This window comes from Gopherus flavomarginatus, chromosome 5, assembly GCF_025201925.1.
Source record: "Gopherus flavomarginatus isolate rGopFla2 chromosome 5, rGopFla2.mat.asm, whole genome shotgun sequence".
NCBI classification, from domain to species: domain Eukaryota; kingdom Metazoa; phylum Chordata; order Testudines; family Testudinidae; genus Gopherus; species Gopherus flavomarginatus.
The window spans coordinates 143517816-143532291 of NC_066621.1; the positions used below are offsets into that span (position 1 = coordinate 143517816).

Genomic DNA, 14476 nt, shown 5'->3' on the forward strand with positions numbered 1-14476 from the left:
TTCATTTAGCTAACAACGGCAATGCTGACTGCTGAAATAATCCATTTTCTTCCCCTCAATTTGTTTAGATGAGCTGCCAAGCTAAAACCACTAAAACTAGGGGCTAAGTGTTTGTAGTTGGATCCTTTGGGAAGAAAGTCACTATATAATTACAGTAATTAATCACTGGAATAATTTACCAGTGTCATGGTGGATTCTCCATCACTGACAATTTTTAAATCAAGACTGGATGTTGTTTCTATAAAATATGCTCTTGGAATTATTTTGGGGCAAGTTCTACGGCCTGTACTATAGAGAAGATCGGAGGAGATGATCACATTTGTCCATTCCAGTCAGATTCTATAAAGAGGTAAGAGCCTGGTTCACGAAACAAGAATTTTTTGCAACAGTGAATGTCTTCAGTATGACTTTATATAAGAAAAGCATCTTTATACCAAAAGCAGCAGTATGGAAATGTTTCCAAGCAAACCATTATACTTCATGAGTCCCCCCAAGAGTATTTAAGCCCCCAGAACTTGTGAGATGGGTAAGCGGATTATTTTATCTGCCATAAAATGCAGCCTTTTCAATGTGGAACACTGCTGGCAAGAGCAACACTATGGCAAGAGTTGAGACTAAAATTAGCATACTGTATCCAGTTTAAAAGCACACAGTTAACTTAGCTAGCAAGAATGAAATTATCCAAGTAGGAATCTGGATATATGCCACTGAGGACTGAACGGACCTACAAACACAGTCTCAGTGGATTTCTGATGGTCTCTATTCTAAAATTCACCCAAGAATGTTCCATATGACATTTTGTTATGAGTTGATCCCTACTAAATTAAAAGCAACAATCGAAATGATTTAGATACCTACTAGCCAGAAGTGAATGGTGGCATCAGCAGCAAGATCCAGGGCAACTCACTGGTATGAAGTTTAGCACCCTGACACACCTCCACTGAAAGGGACAGGATGGTAGGATTCCTGAAAAGGTGCTCTCTGTAGCCACTTGCAGCAGCTCCATCTTTTGGATGATTCATAGATTTTTTTTCATAGATTCATAGATTCTAGGGTCAGAAGGGACCAATGTGATCATCTAGTCCGACCCCCTGCACAAAGCAGGCCACAGAACCCTACCCATCCACTTCTATAACAAACCACTAACCTATGCCTGAGTTATTGAAGTCTTCAAATTGTGGTTTGAAGACCTCAAGCTGCAGAGAATCCACCAGCAAGTGACCCATGCCCCACGCTGCAGGAGAAGGCGAAAAACCTCCAGGGCCTCTGCCAATTCCTTCCCAACCCCAAATATGGCGATCAGCTAAACCCTGAGCATGTGGGCAAGACTCACCAGCCAGCACTCAGAAAAGAATTCTCTGCAATAACTCAGATCCCATCCCATCCAACATCCCATCACCAACCACTGGGCATACTTATCTGGCGATAATCAAAGATCAATTGCCAAAATTAGGCTCTCCCATCATACCATCCCTTCCATAAACTTATCAAGCTTAATCTTAAAGCCAGATATGTCTTTTGCCCCCACTACTCCCCTTGGAAGGCTGTTCCAGAACTTCACTCCTCTAATGATTAGACGAAGGTTTCTAACTTCAAGTCTAAACTTCCTAGTGTCCAGTTTATACCCATTCGTTCTTGTATCTACATTGGTACTAAGCTTAAATAATTCCTCTCCCTCTCTAATATTAATCCCTCTGATATATTTATAAAGAGCAAGCATATCCTCCCTCAGCCTTCTTTTGGCTACACTAAACAAGCCAAGCTCTTTGAGTCTCCTTTCATATGACAGGTTTTCCATTCCTCGGATCATCCTCTGCTAAGTTCTGATACACCACCCTTGCCCCCATCCCATTCCTGGAAAAAATATTTCCTCTTTCAACCTGTTCCTAGGAGCTTCCTGGCTGCCATAAGTAAACCAATAGGGTGGGGAAAGAAGAAGAAGAAGAAGAAGAAACAGCAGAAAGTAAACTTTTCTTCAACTACTGTACCAAATCCTCCCTGCCCATGGAGTAGCACCATTGCTTGCTTCTGCCAAGGACTTTTGAATCAGCATCTACACAAAGTTGACACAGGATCATTAGTTTTATTCCACTGACCGGGGGGAGGGGGAGAGGGGCGCAGGGTGGAGGGATGCATGGGGCAGGGCAGGGGAAAGAAAATGTTATAAGCATGAGTATCTACAACAGTCTGTAGATCAAAGGACAGTGCTGAATCTAGTCACAATTACTTTAACATAAAGTTGGTTGAGGTAAAATCTACATCTTGCCCTGTCTACGCTTAGTTTTTATAACCTTTTAGTTATCTCCTTGTAAAAATACTTCTCTTGCAGGGTCCAACTGCTCAAGACAGTATTATAAGTGGAAATGATACAGAGCTTTTACAATAATAAATTGTGACAAATAAAAACAGCCTTCCCCACCTTTTACCCCAGGTTTATTTTGTTTAATTATATTATAAATAGAAATAAAATTCTTTGATTGCAGATTGACTATACATTAGAACAGATTAATGCAAATGTCCTGTATACTGCAACAAGAGTGCAACGATCTCATTGATGCACTGCCTGGAGTGTCTGCTGAAATGGACGGATACCTGGCAATCAGAATTTCTTTCACATCTATAATGCTAAAGCCTGCACAGCCTGAATTAAGCTTCAGTATCTTTACAGAAGAGAACTTTAGTAAAACATTGGTATGTCAAAGAAGTTTTAAATGTTAGAATGAAATAAGCTTTCAGAGGCACAGGTATAGAATCAGAGAAATGCAAGACGGGAAGGGACCATCTAGTCCAGCCCCCTGCACTAAGACAGGACTAAGTTTAAACTGTCTTTATATTACTACTATCTGAAGAGTTATTCAAAGTACTCGAGGGCATCTGAAAGAAGAAAGGTCAAGAAAGTATAACAGAACAGGTGGTAGGCCACTACTCTCTCTATACTCCAAGATATTTTTACAAGAAATTCTAAGTTCAGTTACATCTGAAATATGCATTAGACATCAAGGGTTACCTTTCCATTGAAGTTTGGAAGAGAGGACTTTTCTATAGTTACACAAAACGTCTCTTCATACTTCCTGCTCTGGGCAAGCTGCAATATTAGTTGTTGGTACACACAGCATGACAGTAACAAAAGCCCTCCCCCCCACTTTATGTTTTGGTAGGCAGCACCTGCAACTACCACTGAAATCAAGTGAAGAAATCCACACTCAGCATACCTGGAAATCAGAGCCTAGATCACCATCTCGCAAATGCAGCCACTAGGGCTGCATGTGGCCACCAGGGTGTTTCTCCGCAGCCACAGCAGGTTCCTGACTAATGGGAGCGGGGGGGGGGGGGAAGAGAGACAAGAGCATCAGCCCAGCCCCTACCCTTCCTCTCTGCTGGTCCTGCATGCACCACCTCTCTGGAGACACAGGTGGGACAAACAATGCTTAAGGAGCAAGGTGAGGAGTGGCTAAGGGGTGAGGTGAGCAGCTGTAAGGGAGAGGAGGCAAGTGGCAAGATGAGTGGCAGGCAGGGAGGGGAGCGAGAAGGCAAGTAGGGGGCCTGGTGGGGTAGTAAGGAGGCAAGCGGTGAGCCAGCAGCAGGGGAAGGAGGTGGGCGGGGGATGTCTGGCTGCAAGCAGGGGAGGTGAGTGGTGAGCCAACAGCAAGCAGGGATTCTCACTGCTGGCAGGGGGGTGAGGAGGTGGGAGAAGTGAGAAGGTATGCAGCAGGCCAGCAGCAGTCAGGGGTGGGGGTGAGGCAATGAGGGGTGAGCGCATAGGCATTGCCCCTGACTCCACTCCTTCCCCGCACACCTCCCCCTGCCCCCCAGCAGCCAGAACCCCAAGCCCCGCTGCCTGGAGAAGCCCCAAGCGCCCCCCCCTGCCTGGAGAAGGCCCGGGCTAGCCGAAGCCCCAAGTCCTCCCACTCCCACCTGTTTGGAGCATCCCTGGACCAGCCACACCCGTGCCTTCCCTCCACTCCCCTTCCCAGACATGTTAATTATTATTAGGGCTTCTGTTATGTCAAAAGCATTTTTAAATTTACTTCAGAATTGTTGTACAGACACTTACTTCTACCAAAAAAGCAAAAGAAACAATACTACTTAAAAAAAGACTAGAACATGGAAAGCACCTTATTTGTGTTTAAAGAATAGAGATAACCGTGCATTGTTTTTACCAAGTCTGCAAAAAACCCCAAAGCCTTACATAAATAAATTACAATGATTTGGATGTATATATGTGCCTATTACTTTATTAATTTTAGGGGGGAAAAAAAGTGTCTGTGTTGATGGCTGCACTCTGAGGCCACCAAAAAATTTGATGCAAGAACCCCTAGCCTAGATCATTGCTATATCATCAGTGAACATGCAAGATTTCACTCAAAAGCTCTCTGATCCAATACTGAAGGGATACTGTTTACATATTGAACTAGTCCCTCATACTCTCTCTCACACACACAATCCCAAGAGGAGTTAGAAATGTGAAGACAAGTACAAAGCAGCTGGAAATTTATCCAAACTCCTATATCCACTAACCCATAGGAAACAGAAAGCAAGATTTCCTTGTACACCCCAGTCTCTGTATTTATAAATGCATAGCAGAGACACTGCAGGGGATGATTTCTGATGCACACCCATAAATTATGATTATCTGGAAGTGTCATTTTGGGCTTTTAGGACCGAGCATGTCCTTTTAGAGTCTGAGAAAACTTTCTGTGATAGTTATTACAGTACTACTAGAGTGTTCTCTAATTGCCTAGCCAAAATGCCATAAAAAGGCACTAATTAAGAGTAAATATTTCATTTGAAAGATTATTAAAACTAGGGGCTTGCCTACCCAAACACCTATTTTGTGGCAAGCTGGGGTGCAAATATACCCCACATTAAGTGTCCATGTGAACATTGCTGCTGCACATTAAAAGTTCCCTACTACACTTGGATCTATCCTGCTTCGAAACAGTAGACTGATGCACACTAGGGAACTTTTAGTGAGGGGCAGTAGTGTCCACCTAGAGACTACAGGCACAGCAGGCTAGCACAGAGTGGATTTACACCTACCTTACGAATATGAACAGTCTGTGGCAAGTCTTAAGAGTTTATAGCAGGGGTGGCCAAACCGTGACTTACAAACTGCACGTGGCTCTTTTACAGTTGAAGTGCAGCTCGTGGAGCCCCTCACGCCCCTCCCCTCCCTGATTATCCACCTACCAGGCTGGGCAGGTGAGTTGGGAGCCTCTGCCTTGCAGCAGGGTGGTAGCGTAAAGGCTTCTGCCCAGCGGGGAGGGGGATCTCAGGGCTTCAGCAGGAGTGGGGCTGAAACCCCAACCCTGGCAGGCACTTCCCGCAGGGTTGAAGCCTTGAGCCTCAGCAGATATGCCCTGCGTCTCGAACTTCTGAAGACTTTCATATAGCTCAGAAGATCAGTAATTTTGGCCACCCCTGGTTTATAGGGAAACTTTGTATGATCAGCATAGATTTCCATTAAAAAAAGCTGCATTAAGTTGGTTGCAAACATAAAATATCTATGCAATGTGTAGCTACCAACTACTTCATTTTTCATATTAATTTCCCATTATACTGGCCTAATTCATATAATGTGCTTATACTACACCGATCCTTGAGAATTTTAGTTTGTTAGATGATCTTACGTTCGCTTTCTCTCCTTCTCCTCATGCACTCTATTCTATATCAAGTTTTGTTGCTTTAAAACTTGAGTGTCAATGGGGTTAAGAGACAGCTTGTCAAAAGTAGGAGGTTTTACATTTCATTCTAAAGGCATTTACTTTGCATCATTAACTTGGGCTGGTCCCATAGAACACTGAAAAGGACATGACCTTGAATTTGATCCAGTAATCAATGGGAATCCAGTGAAGAAAGCATTGCTGATCAGAGATCCCAAGTGCATTGTGTTATGGTAATCAGTGCCTGAGTGACAAAAGAATGGCTCACTGCAGCCAGACCCAGAACTGAGAAGATGGGGTGCTGTTTCCTAGCCAGGGGTGGGGGAGGCATTTTCCAACCAAAGCTATTTGGGCACCCAAAGGCAGCGAGGAATCCAGGTTAATTTCAATCCAAATCTCTAATTCTGCCCTTGCTACTACCATGCAGCTCCCAGAGTTTGAGTTAGGGGAGTCTATGTGAGCTAGCTGTGTGTGCAGGATTATGCTTAAGTAGACAACATCTAAAGAACAGGTTTAAATTATATATTAAAAGGTATAGTGTCAAGTGGATCTTAGATGTACTGATGCAGCCAAGTTAGTCTTTCAACAGCTTTGGGTAGGATATATTCCACACTCTAGTTCAAACTTTATCTAAAGCATAAACAATTCCAGACCTCTGGATGAGACGGATCACCCTAGTATCTGGGTACAGCATACAAAACTTAAGAGTTAACACCCCCACCCCAACATACACTTTCATACATAAAGATCCAATACCTGAAAGTTCCCCTCAGTCCCACAAAATTTTGACTGAGAAGGATACTTACAGGCTAGATAAGAAGAGCTGAAACACCTATGGAAATCCTAGACTCATTCCAAAAGCACGGGGCACACTAATCTTCTGGCAAGTTCCTGGAGGTAACAAATTAATTAGAAAAAAAAAAAAAACAAAAACAAAAAAGCCTAACCACTCAGGACTTTGGAGACAGAATCAGCGCTTTGAATTTTACCTAGAGAGTTTGACAGCCTGTGTAGCACACTGCTGTAATATGCTCTTACCTGATCATCACATTCAAAGGTCTGAAAAATGGGGGTGCAACTCCTGGTTTTCCATTCTCTCTGTTCAAAATTTTCAATTTCAAGAACGGTCAGTACAATACACCTGCATGTTTGACTCAACTGCACGGCCAGATAGAGTACCAATATTTTTGGTGCCTGGTGCAGAAAAAAAGTGAAACATTTTTGCCATGGAATTCCCCATTTCATGGCATGGGGAGATGCGACATTGCATAGCTACAGAAGACCAGAAGCAATGGAGCATTGAATGCAACAGTTCACACCTTGTAGGGCTACTGTTTCAGCCAGGAATCACTGCAGCGGTTTACACTGGTTCACACTTTCCAGGTTCTCTGCTACCATAGGGGCTGAAGTACTATTTCATGAAAGGAGGACAGAGGAAAGGTGGTAGCAATCCCACAGGTGGAGAAGCTCTGGTCAACATTCTAGGATATGTTCGCTCTCTGACAGGTCAAAATGTGATCTAGTGTGTTAAGGTGGGCTATTGTGCAAAAAAAAAAAAAAAAAAAAAAGTGCTACACAAGATATTTGCAGAACATTGGCATACATGCCCACCTTCTTGGCAGGGACCTTACAGATACAGCTTGACTGTCAGAGGAGCGGACCTCTTACAGAGCAGACACAAGACAGACCCTAACAGATAGGGGGAAGGGAGACAGAGAGAAGACAGACCCTCTTTGAATTGGCAAAGCAAGAACCTAGCCTTGGATAATTAGATACACATAATCATTATCAAAAATACCCAGTACCTTCCAACTAAGATTCTTAGGAGCTCCTTATAAACACTAAGCCTTACTGATGTGATGGAGAGTCAGTATTAAGTGACCCAACTCCCAATCTTTTCCTCTAACCATTAGTCAACACCCCACCAGTTAAACAGGTTGTGCTGGGATAGCCCCATTCATATATAATACACTTTTCAATGTTTCTCTCCTGATCACAGTACAGAACCAATTTTTTAAATTAACGGAAGCCTACACATTTTGTGGAAATGCATGACCAATTATTATACTCCTGCATCTTCAAGATGTTTGATAGCCCCAACTAAAGAGATACTATTTCAGAAAGTCTGAAAGCTACCTTATCACTTATCTTACATGTCACTTACCAGTTGCCATGGCAAACTTATTCCAGAATCAATCCATCAATTTAAGAAGAGCCTGTTCTGAAGCAAGAGATTAAATTTGACTATAAATGTGACGTTTCTCATGATCGCTTGATCTACATAGGTCCCAGTAATGTAAGTTAATGCAATGCATTGGGCAAAGAACCTACCACTTTAAAAGCTCACATTCCACAAACTTTTAAATATAAAAATCCAGTAGAGCTGAACTTCTGCATACAAAAGCATCCTAATTGCATTCTATATCGAACAGTTTTGATTGTCAACATGCCTTGCAATGAAGTCAGTTTTCAGTAGTATTTTAGTCAGATGTTGACACTTCTATACTTAAAACACAAAATAAGACGATAGTGGTTTAGAAGCAATTATTACCATCTATGCAGTTTATATTTATGAATCTTTAATATTTCAGTTATAACATTTATGTAGTTCTCTTGAGAAGTACTTTTATTTTAATGAAGTTAAATTTGTTTATTGATAATCTTTTACATGTTAAGCTTCTCAAATTTTAGAGGAGGGAGGGGAGAGTTGACATGGATGGGTGAAGACGACAGCTGTATTGTTCCAGCTGTTCCTCAACTTCTCCCACTGCCAAAAAGTTTCTAAAATTGCTACCTTGGAATATGTCTTTTGCAGAAACTTTTTGGCAGTATCCCAACCTTCTCTTGCAAACAGATCAAGCTACAAAGTTTTAATTAAAAAAAACCCACACACTAACAGGAAACAGGGAATGAGCAACAATTGACACTTCATATCACCTTGTAGGTAGCACTGAACTCAGGTGTTTCAGCGTTATAGAACAGATTTGTCATACCTCAGATTATTCTAAAGAAGACTGTCTTTTTAAACAGAGACTTGAAATATGCTAATCTAATTGAAAAAGCATCTTAACAGCTGAAAAGGGTGTTTCTATTAACAGTTACAAACATTTCATTTACAGCCATTGTTAATTTGTGATATTAACAGATTTACACAGAGGAAATAATACTGGAGACAAGTTTTCCTCAGTGTTCAATTTGTCCTAATCTCCTTAAGTAGGCAACCAAGCCTTCAATTAGTGGCCAGTAAGAAGTCCACATATACCAATTTTTGTTTTCATTAGGTGATACTTTATCCACAAAGATTTTTATATTTTTTCCCTGGCTTATACAAGAAGTTTTAAACTTCGAGTCCCTTGGTGACAGTAGATGCCAAACCAAATGCATTTTATGTAAGTTAAGGATATGCTTTCTTGCCCTCTTTAGTGGCATCTCCTCCAACTTGATCAGTAAGTGACATTACTTGTTACTGGTGTGCTTATGTGCACACCGATGTGCATAAAACTAGCCTCATGACAAGAGTACAGCAACTGAGAGGTATGCCAATATGAAGAGTTTACACAAAGTGACCTGTTTTGAAAGTGGCAGTTTTAAGAGTTTGATGTTTGAGTCATTAAAGTTAACTTCTTAAGGACTATTCACCAATGAACACAATTCAGCTCCAAACATGGAATTGTTTCTAGCATTGCTGTTAAAATATGAAGTCTTACATGAACTGGGAAGTCTTTCAATTTACTTTTGTTCACCACAGATCTTATTGTATAATGTCATGGAAGTCTGACATTCCCAAGATCTCTCTCTCTTAAAGCTTGACACTAGTGATGAGGCTACAACATACCAGTTTAAATGCAGCATACAAAACAGCTTGGGTAGTTTTTAAAGCTGTAGGACAGCTAGTCTACAGTTATTTTTAGAGTGAAGGGTGGGCAGGGAGAGGACTTTATTTCTTCCAAACTCAAAAAGCAAGCCACCCACCAAACTGCATTTTGTGACTGGGTGCACTGTTTAAATAAATTACAGGTTGCTTTGCAACAGCTGCACAGACACACTGGAAATGAAACACCAAGTGTTTCAGCTTCAGTGCTTCCATAAAGTGGTGTGGGTAGTGGAGTAAAGGATTTGATGGTTGACAGATTTAAAAATTTTATTAAAGTAAATGCTTGAAATGAAATACACATAGGTTGAGAGGGAAGGTACTGTACATCTGGGGTCAGGCTTGGGTTATGAGGTGTTACAGATACTATTTGCAAGGATGAAAAGATACATACATATCGCATAACCAGCATAGACCCAGATTGGGGTGCAAGGGTTTTTTAAAGTGTCAGTGAATAAGCGGGCTCAGGTTCACCACCCATGGAATGAAAAGGAGTCCAAGTCAGTATCAGTGGAGTGGATAGGTACGTGGGTAGGGTGCGTCCTTTGGTCCCTCAGGGAAGGAAGTGGGTTATATCCCTGGTCGGCTGTCTCAATTACTCAGTGTGGTATTTGGCGGTGTCCAGTGATGTGTTTGGTATAAAATGTCTCTGGACCACCTGATGGCATCAGACAGCGTGAGCTGCCTCATGAATTACTTGGGTGCTGCAAGTACTGTACTAAATTTGCCTGAAGTAGAAAGGCCTCTTGAAGTTTAGGACTTCTTCAGGGTACAGAAACATAGTAGATGGTAGCTGCAAGATAGGAAGGTGCTTATTCTGACAGCAAACATTCGAGAGTTGAGCTCAGGAACCTGTATCATGAAGACTACCCAATTCTCTGCCAGTTTCAAGACGCAATACTAGAAACTGGCACAATAAAATAATGAGCTAAGTTACCTCTACTTCCTCATGCACACCAAGTATAAAACGTTTTCAGATGCTAATGTTGCTCACTTAGCTTAACCAAAGTCAAGTTTATAATTTCACCACACCTTTATTTTACAGCTGACTTTTTAAAAACAGAAGACATCTTTGTTTAATCCTTTATCACATTTCAAGCTAGCTGTTCAGTCATCCCAAGTATCATTTATATAGTATTCACCATACTCCATCAGCAGGGAGCCTTATAATTCAATAGAAGGCTAGGAAAGAGTTAAGAGTTGCAGTGGCCATTAGAAGCTAAGCCACTTTGTACACAGAGATCAACATGTAAGAGCCTGTATCCATTCCAAAATTCTTCACGTGGATTTAAGCAGCGAAAAGTTAAAGTATCTTTCTAATCTGAAGTATCCCCTCTCCCTTCTGTACTACAAAAAGCCTGTTTAAAGCTGACCAGCTCCCTCATTAGTGGGAACTGTTTGGAGGATGAGTCTTCAGTAGTATTGAGGATTTAAATATTGTGGAATTTATTTCTTTAGCATGACCAGTCTTAGCTTCGTCATTCAACATTTCCAACGACCCTGGATCTCCAGAAGAGGAAGCTCTTACAAGCTCCGCACAGCCCAAGGCAAGCACGGATCCAGTCATTGCTCGTTCAGTACCAAAACGTGCTCGGCCCTAGACCTGCCACAGGCGGGGTTCGTCCTCCAACGTTGGGCTCCTACCCTAACCAGGCCACGCTGCCATGAGGCGTCCCCACTCCTCTGACACCAGCCACTCCGCACCCGACAGCCCCCTGCAGGGCGGCCCCCGGCAGCTGCCGAGCGGTGCCTGCAGGACCACACCTGCCTGGCGCGGGGCGGGAAGGCGGGAGCCGGCTCCCTGCTCGCAGCCTCTCCCGAGCTCACCCCGCTCTGCGCCACGTGACACCGACCCCTCTTCCCCCTCCCCCACGCCCTCGCGCCAGTCACACGGGCCGCCCTGGATTTCGCGCCCCCCTCAGCGCCACTCTTGGCTGCTGCAGCCCCCCCCCCGGCAGGGCGCCACCAGGAGCCCTGAGACAGAGGGGCCGGGGCGTGACCGGCCCAAACCCAGCCCCGTGCCTCAGGCCCGGGCGATGGGGCCCCGCCCGCGCGGAACGGTTCCCAGCCTCCGCTGGGAGCTGGGTGGGGCAGCGCTCCTGGCGTCTGGGCGCCGCGTACCCCCCAGCGGCGCTCACCCGCCTACCAGGCTCGCAGCCTCCCCTCCCAGCCTCGGCCCCGCCCACTGCTGCTCCAACGGCCGCCCGCCAGCCACTTCCTCCCGCCCCCGGGGCCGGTCTAGTTCCAGAAGCTGAGCAGCTCGCGCCCTTCGCGAGCCGCCGCACGCGCTCTCCACTCACTCCCCATCGCCTGGGGCCTGGGCAGCGGCTGCCGCCTCGCCTCGCCGCCCCACGCCCTAGGCTCACCGTGGTGCAGGCGCCCCCTGCCGGGAGGCTCCCCTCAATGCATGCCCCATTGAACTGCAAGCAGGCAGCACCTTGCGCCACAAACAGGGGAGGCTCCAAGGCTGTGCAAAGCTGCAGGACCGGGAGCCAAAACAACGTGTCTCCTTCCATGCAGAGGCAAATGCGTTTTGCATGGCTTAGTGCTCACACCTGGAATCTGCGAAAAGCACGAGCTGTCACGCAACTGATTCCCCAGCTGCTCCTGCAGGACTGAAACGCCCTTATGTAGATACTTCTGGGATTAGTTTTTGTTGTGTTTAATTTATTACACTGCAGCCTGTGCTTTATATCTACTACTGCCACAAATACTCGAGTCACCAGACTTGCAGCCTGTTGCAAGCGTTTCTCGAATGCTTCCCTATCACACAAGGGAGTTAATACAGCTCTCCTAGCCCTAGAGATCCCGATCTGCAGGACAAATGAAATTTTTGCTGGTGAAATGGGGAAACCCCAGCTGTGCAAATGTACATGCAAAAAGCAAGCGTTAATATTAAACCTGGTAACCATCTTCCATACCGCCTCTAACCTCCACAAGCAATGAGCGCACACTCTCTTCAATAGTCTACTAGAGGGATTGCAGCGCAGGGTGGAAGGAAAAAGACAACAACTCAAATTAGAAAGTGGAGCAACGAACACAGGGAGGTCGTAACTATTCAGTCATCCATTTGCAACTATCAGGGGAAAACCCTATTTCCTAGTTTATTCCTTCCAGCCTATTCAATGCACACAGAAAAACGATTTTGCGTTGAGGAAATTAAAGCGTGATAGAAAAAGGGATGAGAGTTCAACCTACCGGCCATGCAAACTGAAAAGGTATAACAATCCTGCCCACGTCATGATTTTTGCCCTGATGAGAATATTTGTTGCTGTTCAAAGAAAAAGTATTTCCACCGAGAACTGGGGTAGATCCGGATCCGTAGTTGCAAGGTCCAATGGGAGTGATCTTGGCCTGATATTCCTTTAAACAAACTTTCACATAAGTATCACATTCATCCCGGGTACAGTTCAGGTTCTGGGGACTTTTCATGCCATCACAACATTCCCCATTCAACAATTCTCCGTTTACATTCTTCACCGAGTTAAGCTGCAGCTCGAAATAGCCCGTGGATTGGGACACCTAAAAATAAAAATCAAAGGGGAGTCAACCTCATTACTATAGCGTCTTGGGAAAGTGCATGGAAGTTTGCAATCAGCCAATACAAGGTTTCCTCCCAAGCCTTTCCGTAAAGCGTTTTGCTATTAAAATTCTATTTACTATAAAAATAATACAACTAGAACTGTATAGCAGTTACTGCAGCAATACAAAAAGCTGCACTAGGTAACTGCGCTGCAAAAGTACTGTACATAAATATCCCACTGCAAGGGAGACAGACACATTTTAAAATCCCTCAAGGCTGTATAAATTACTGATAAAGGTATGAAGAGGAGACGTATACAGAAGTGAACACCCAACTCCTGAAATACAACCGTAATTATGATCTCTGCAAATGCAGCTACGTTTCCTTCACACCCATTTTATTTTAAGCGGTTCTGTATGAAAACGAAGGTTACAAGTTGTATATGTTCTTCCAACACAGCATATTGATTTCCTCCCCTCCTCCTTTAAACCCACGGATCTAATGCCATGAACAGGAGACTGACTGAAAGGCTACAGAGACAGAAAGAAGCCATGGCAACCCCCACAATGAGATCAGGGTTTTAGGTCTAGGAGCCATGCCCCAAAAGGGGCAATGCTAAAAAGACAGTTACCTCTGCCTACGAAATTAAATGTATTCCCCCTCCTCCACCGCACCCCATTTGGTGGGAGAGATGAATCCCTTTTTCTGCTGTAGCCCCCAGGTCATTTCCCCACCACTGTGCAACCGCCAATCTTCTTACCTGCACCCACAAAGTTAGGAGCAGCCCCAGGCTCAGTGCTGCTGTGAGGGGAGCCCAGTGCCGCCCGCTGGAACCCAGCATGCCTGCTGCTCCGAGCCGAATGGTGCTTGATCAGAGACGGGCGAGGAAACCAGCCATGGACCGGCCGCTGCGCGAAGCATCGACGGCGAAGGTCTCTACATGCACGCGGCGGAGGCTCCTCTGCTGCCCGGGAAGCTTTCCCCAACGCCCCGAGAGGTGCAGGGCATGGGCTGTCAGCGCGGACCGCCCAGAGCGCTCCCGCAGCAGCAGCGCTGGTACGCAGGCAGCTCGGCTCGCTCTCTGCACGCCCGCACTGCACGAACACCCAACAAGTAGGTGCCAGAGTGACAGCTTCATTACCCATTAGTCACCGGCGCCTCTGCCTTCATATTAATGAGGGGGACGGGCCCAACCCAGGAGCAGGCGGGTGTGGCCATGAGCGCTGCTCCTGTTCTTAAAGGGCTGGGGGACGGGGAGACGGAGGGGAACGCCGGAGATGGGCGCAGCTCGCGGGTGTGCGCGCTAACCGTAGCCCGGGGGTGCATGCCGACTAGCCGCAGGGATCGGGAGTGCGCGCTGTGCGCACCAGTACTGCTCGTGCGCGCCCATGCAGCCACCACCTGCGCGCGGGGGGTGCC

At 45.1% G+C, this 14476-nt stretch overlaps 1 protein-coding gene across 2 annotated transcripts in view; it reads right to left on the minus strand.

Annotated features, from left to right (window-relative positions):
* Positions 1-14170, minus strand: part of JAG2 (jagged canonical Notch ligand 2) — a 96695-nt gene extending 82525 nt beyond the window's left edge. The window contains exons 1-2 of one of the 2 annotated variants that reach the window (XM_050952524.1): positions 13818-14170; positions 12733-13056 (exon numbers count right to left, since the gene is read on the minus strand). In XM_050952524.1, the coding sequence (XP_050808481.1) occupies positions 12733-13056; positions 13818-13898 (405 nt within the window). In that variant the 5' untranslated portion in view covers positions 13899-14170. The remainder of the gene's footprint in view (positions 1-12732; positions 13057-13817) is intronic. The other variant, XM_050952523.1, reaches the window with a different exon arrangement.
* Positions 14171-14476: the final 306 nt, after the last annotated feature.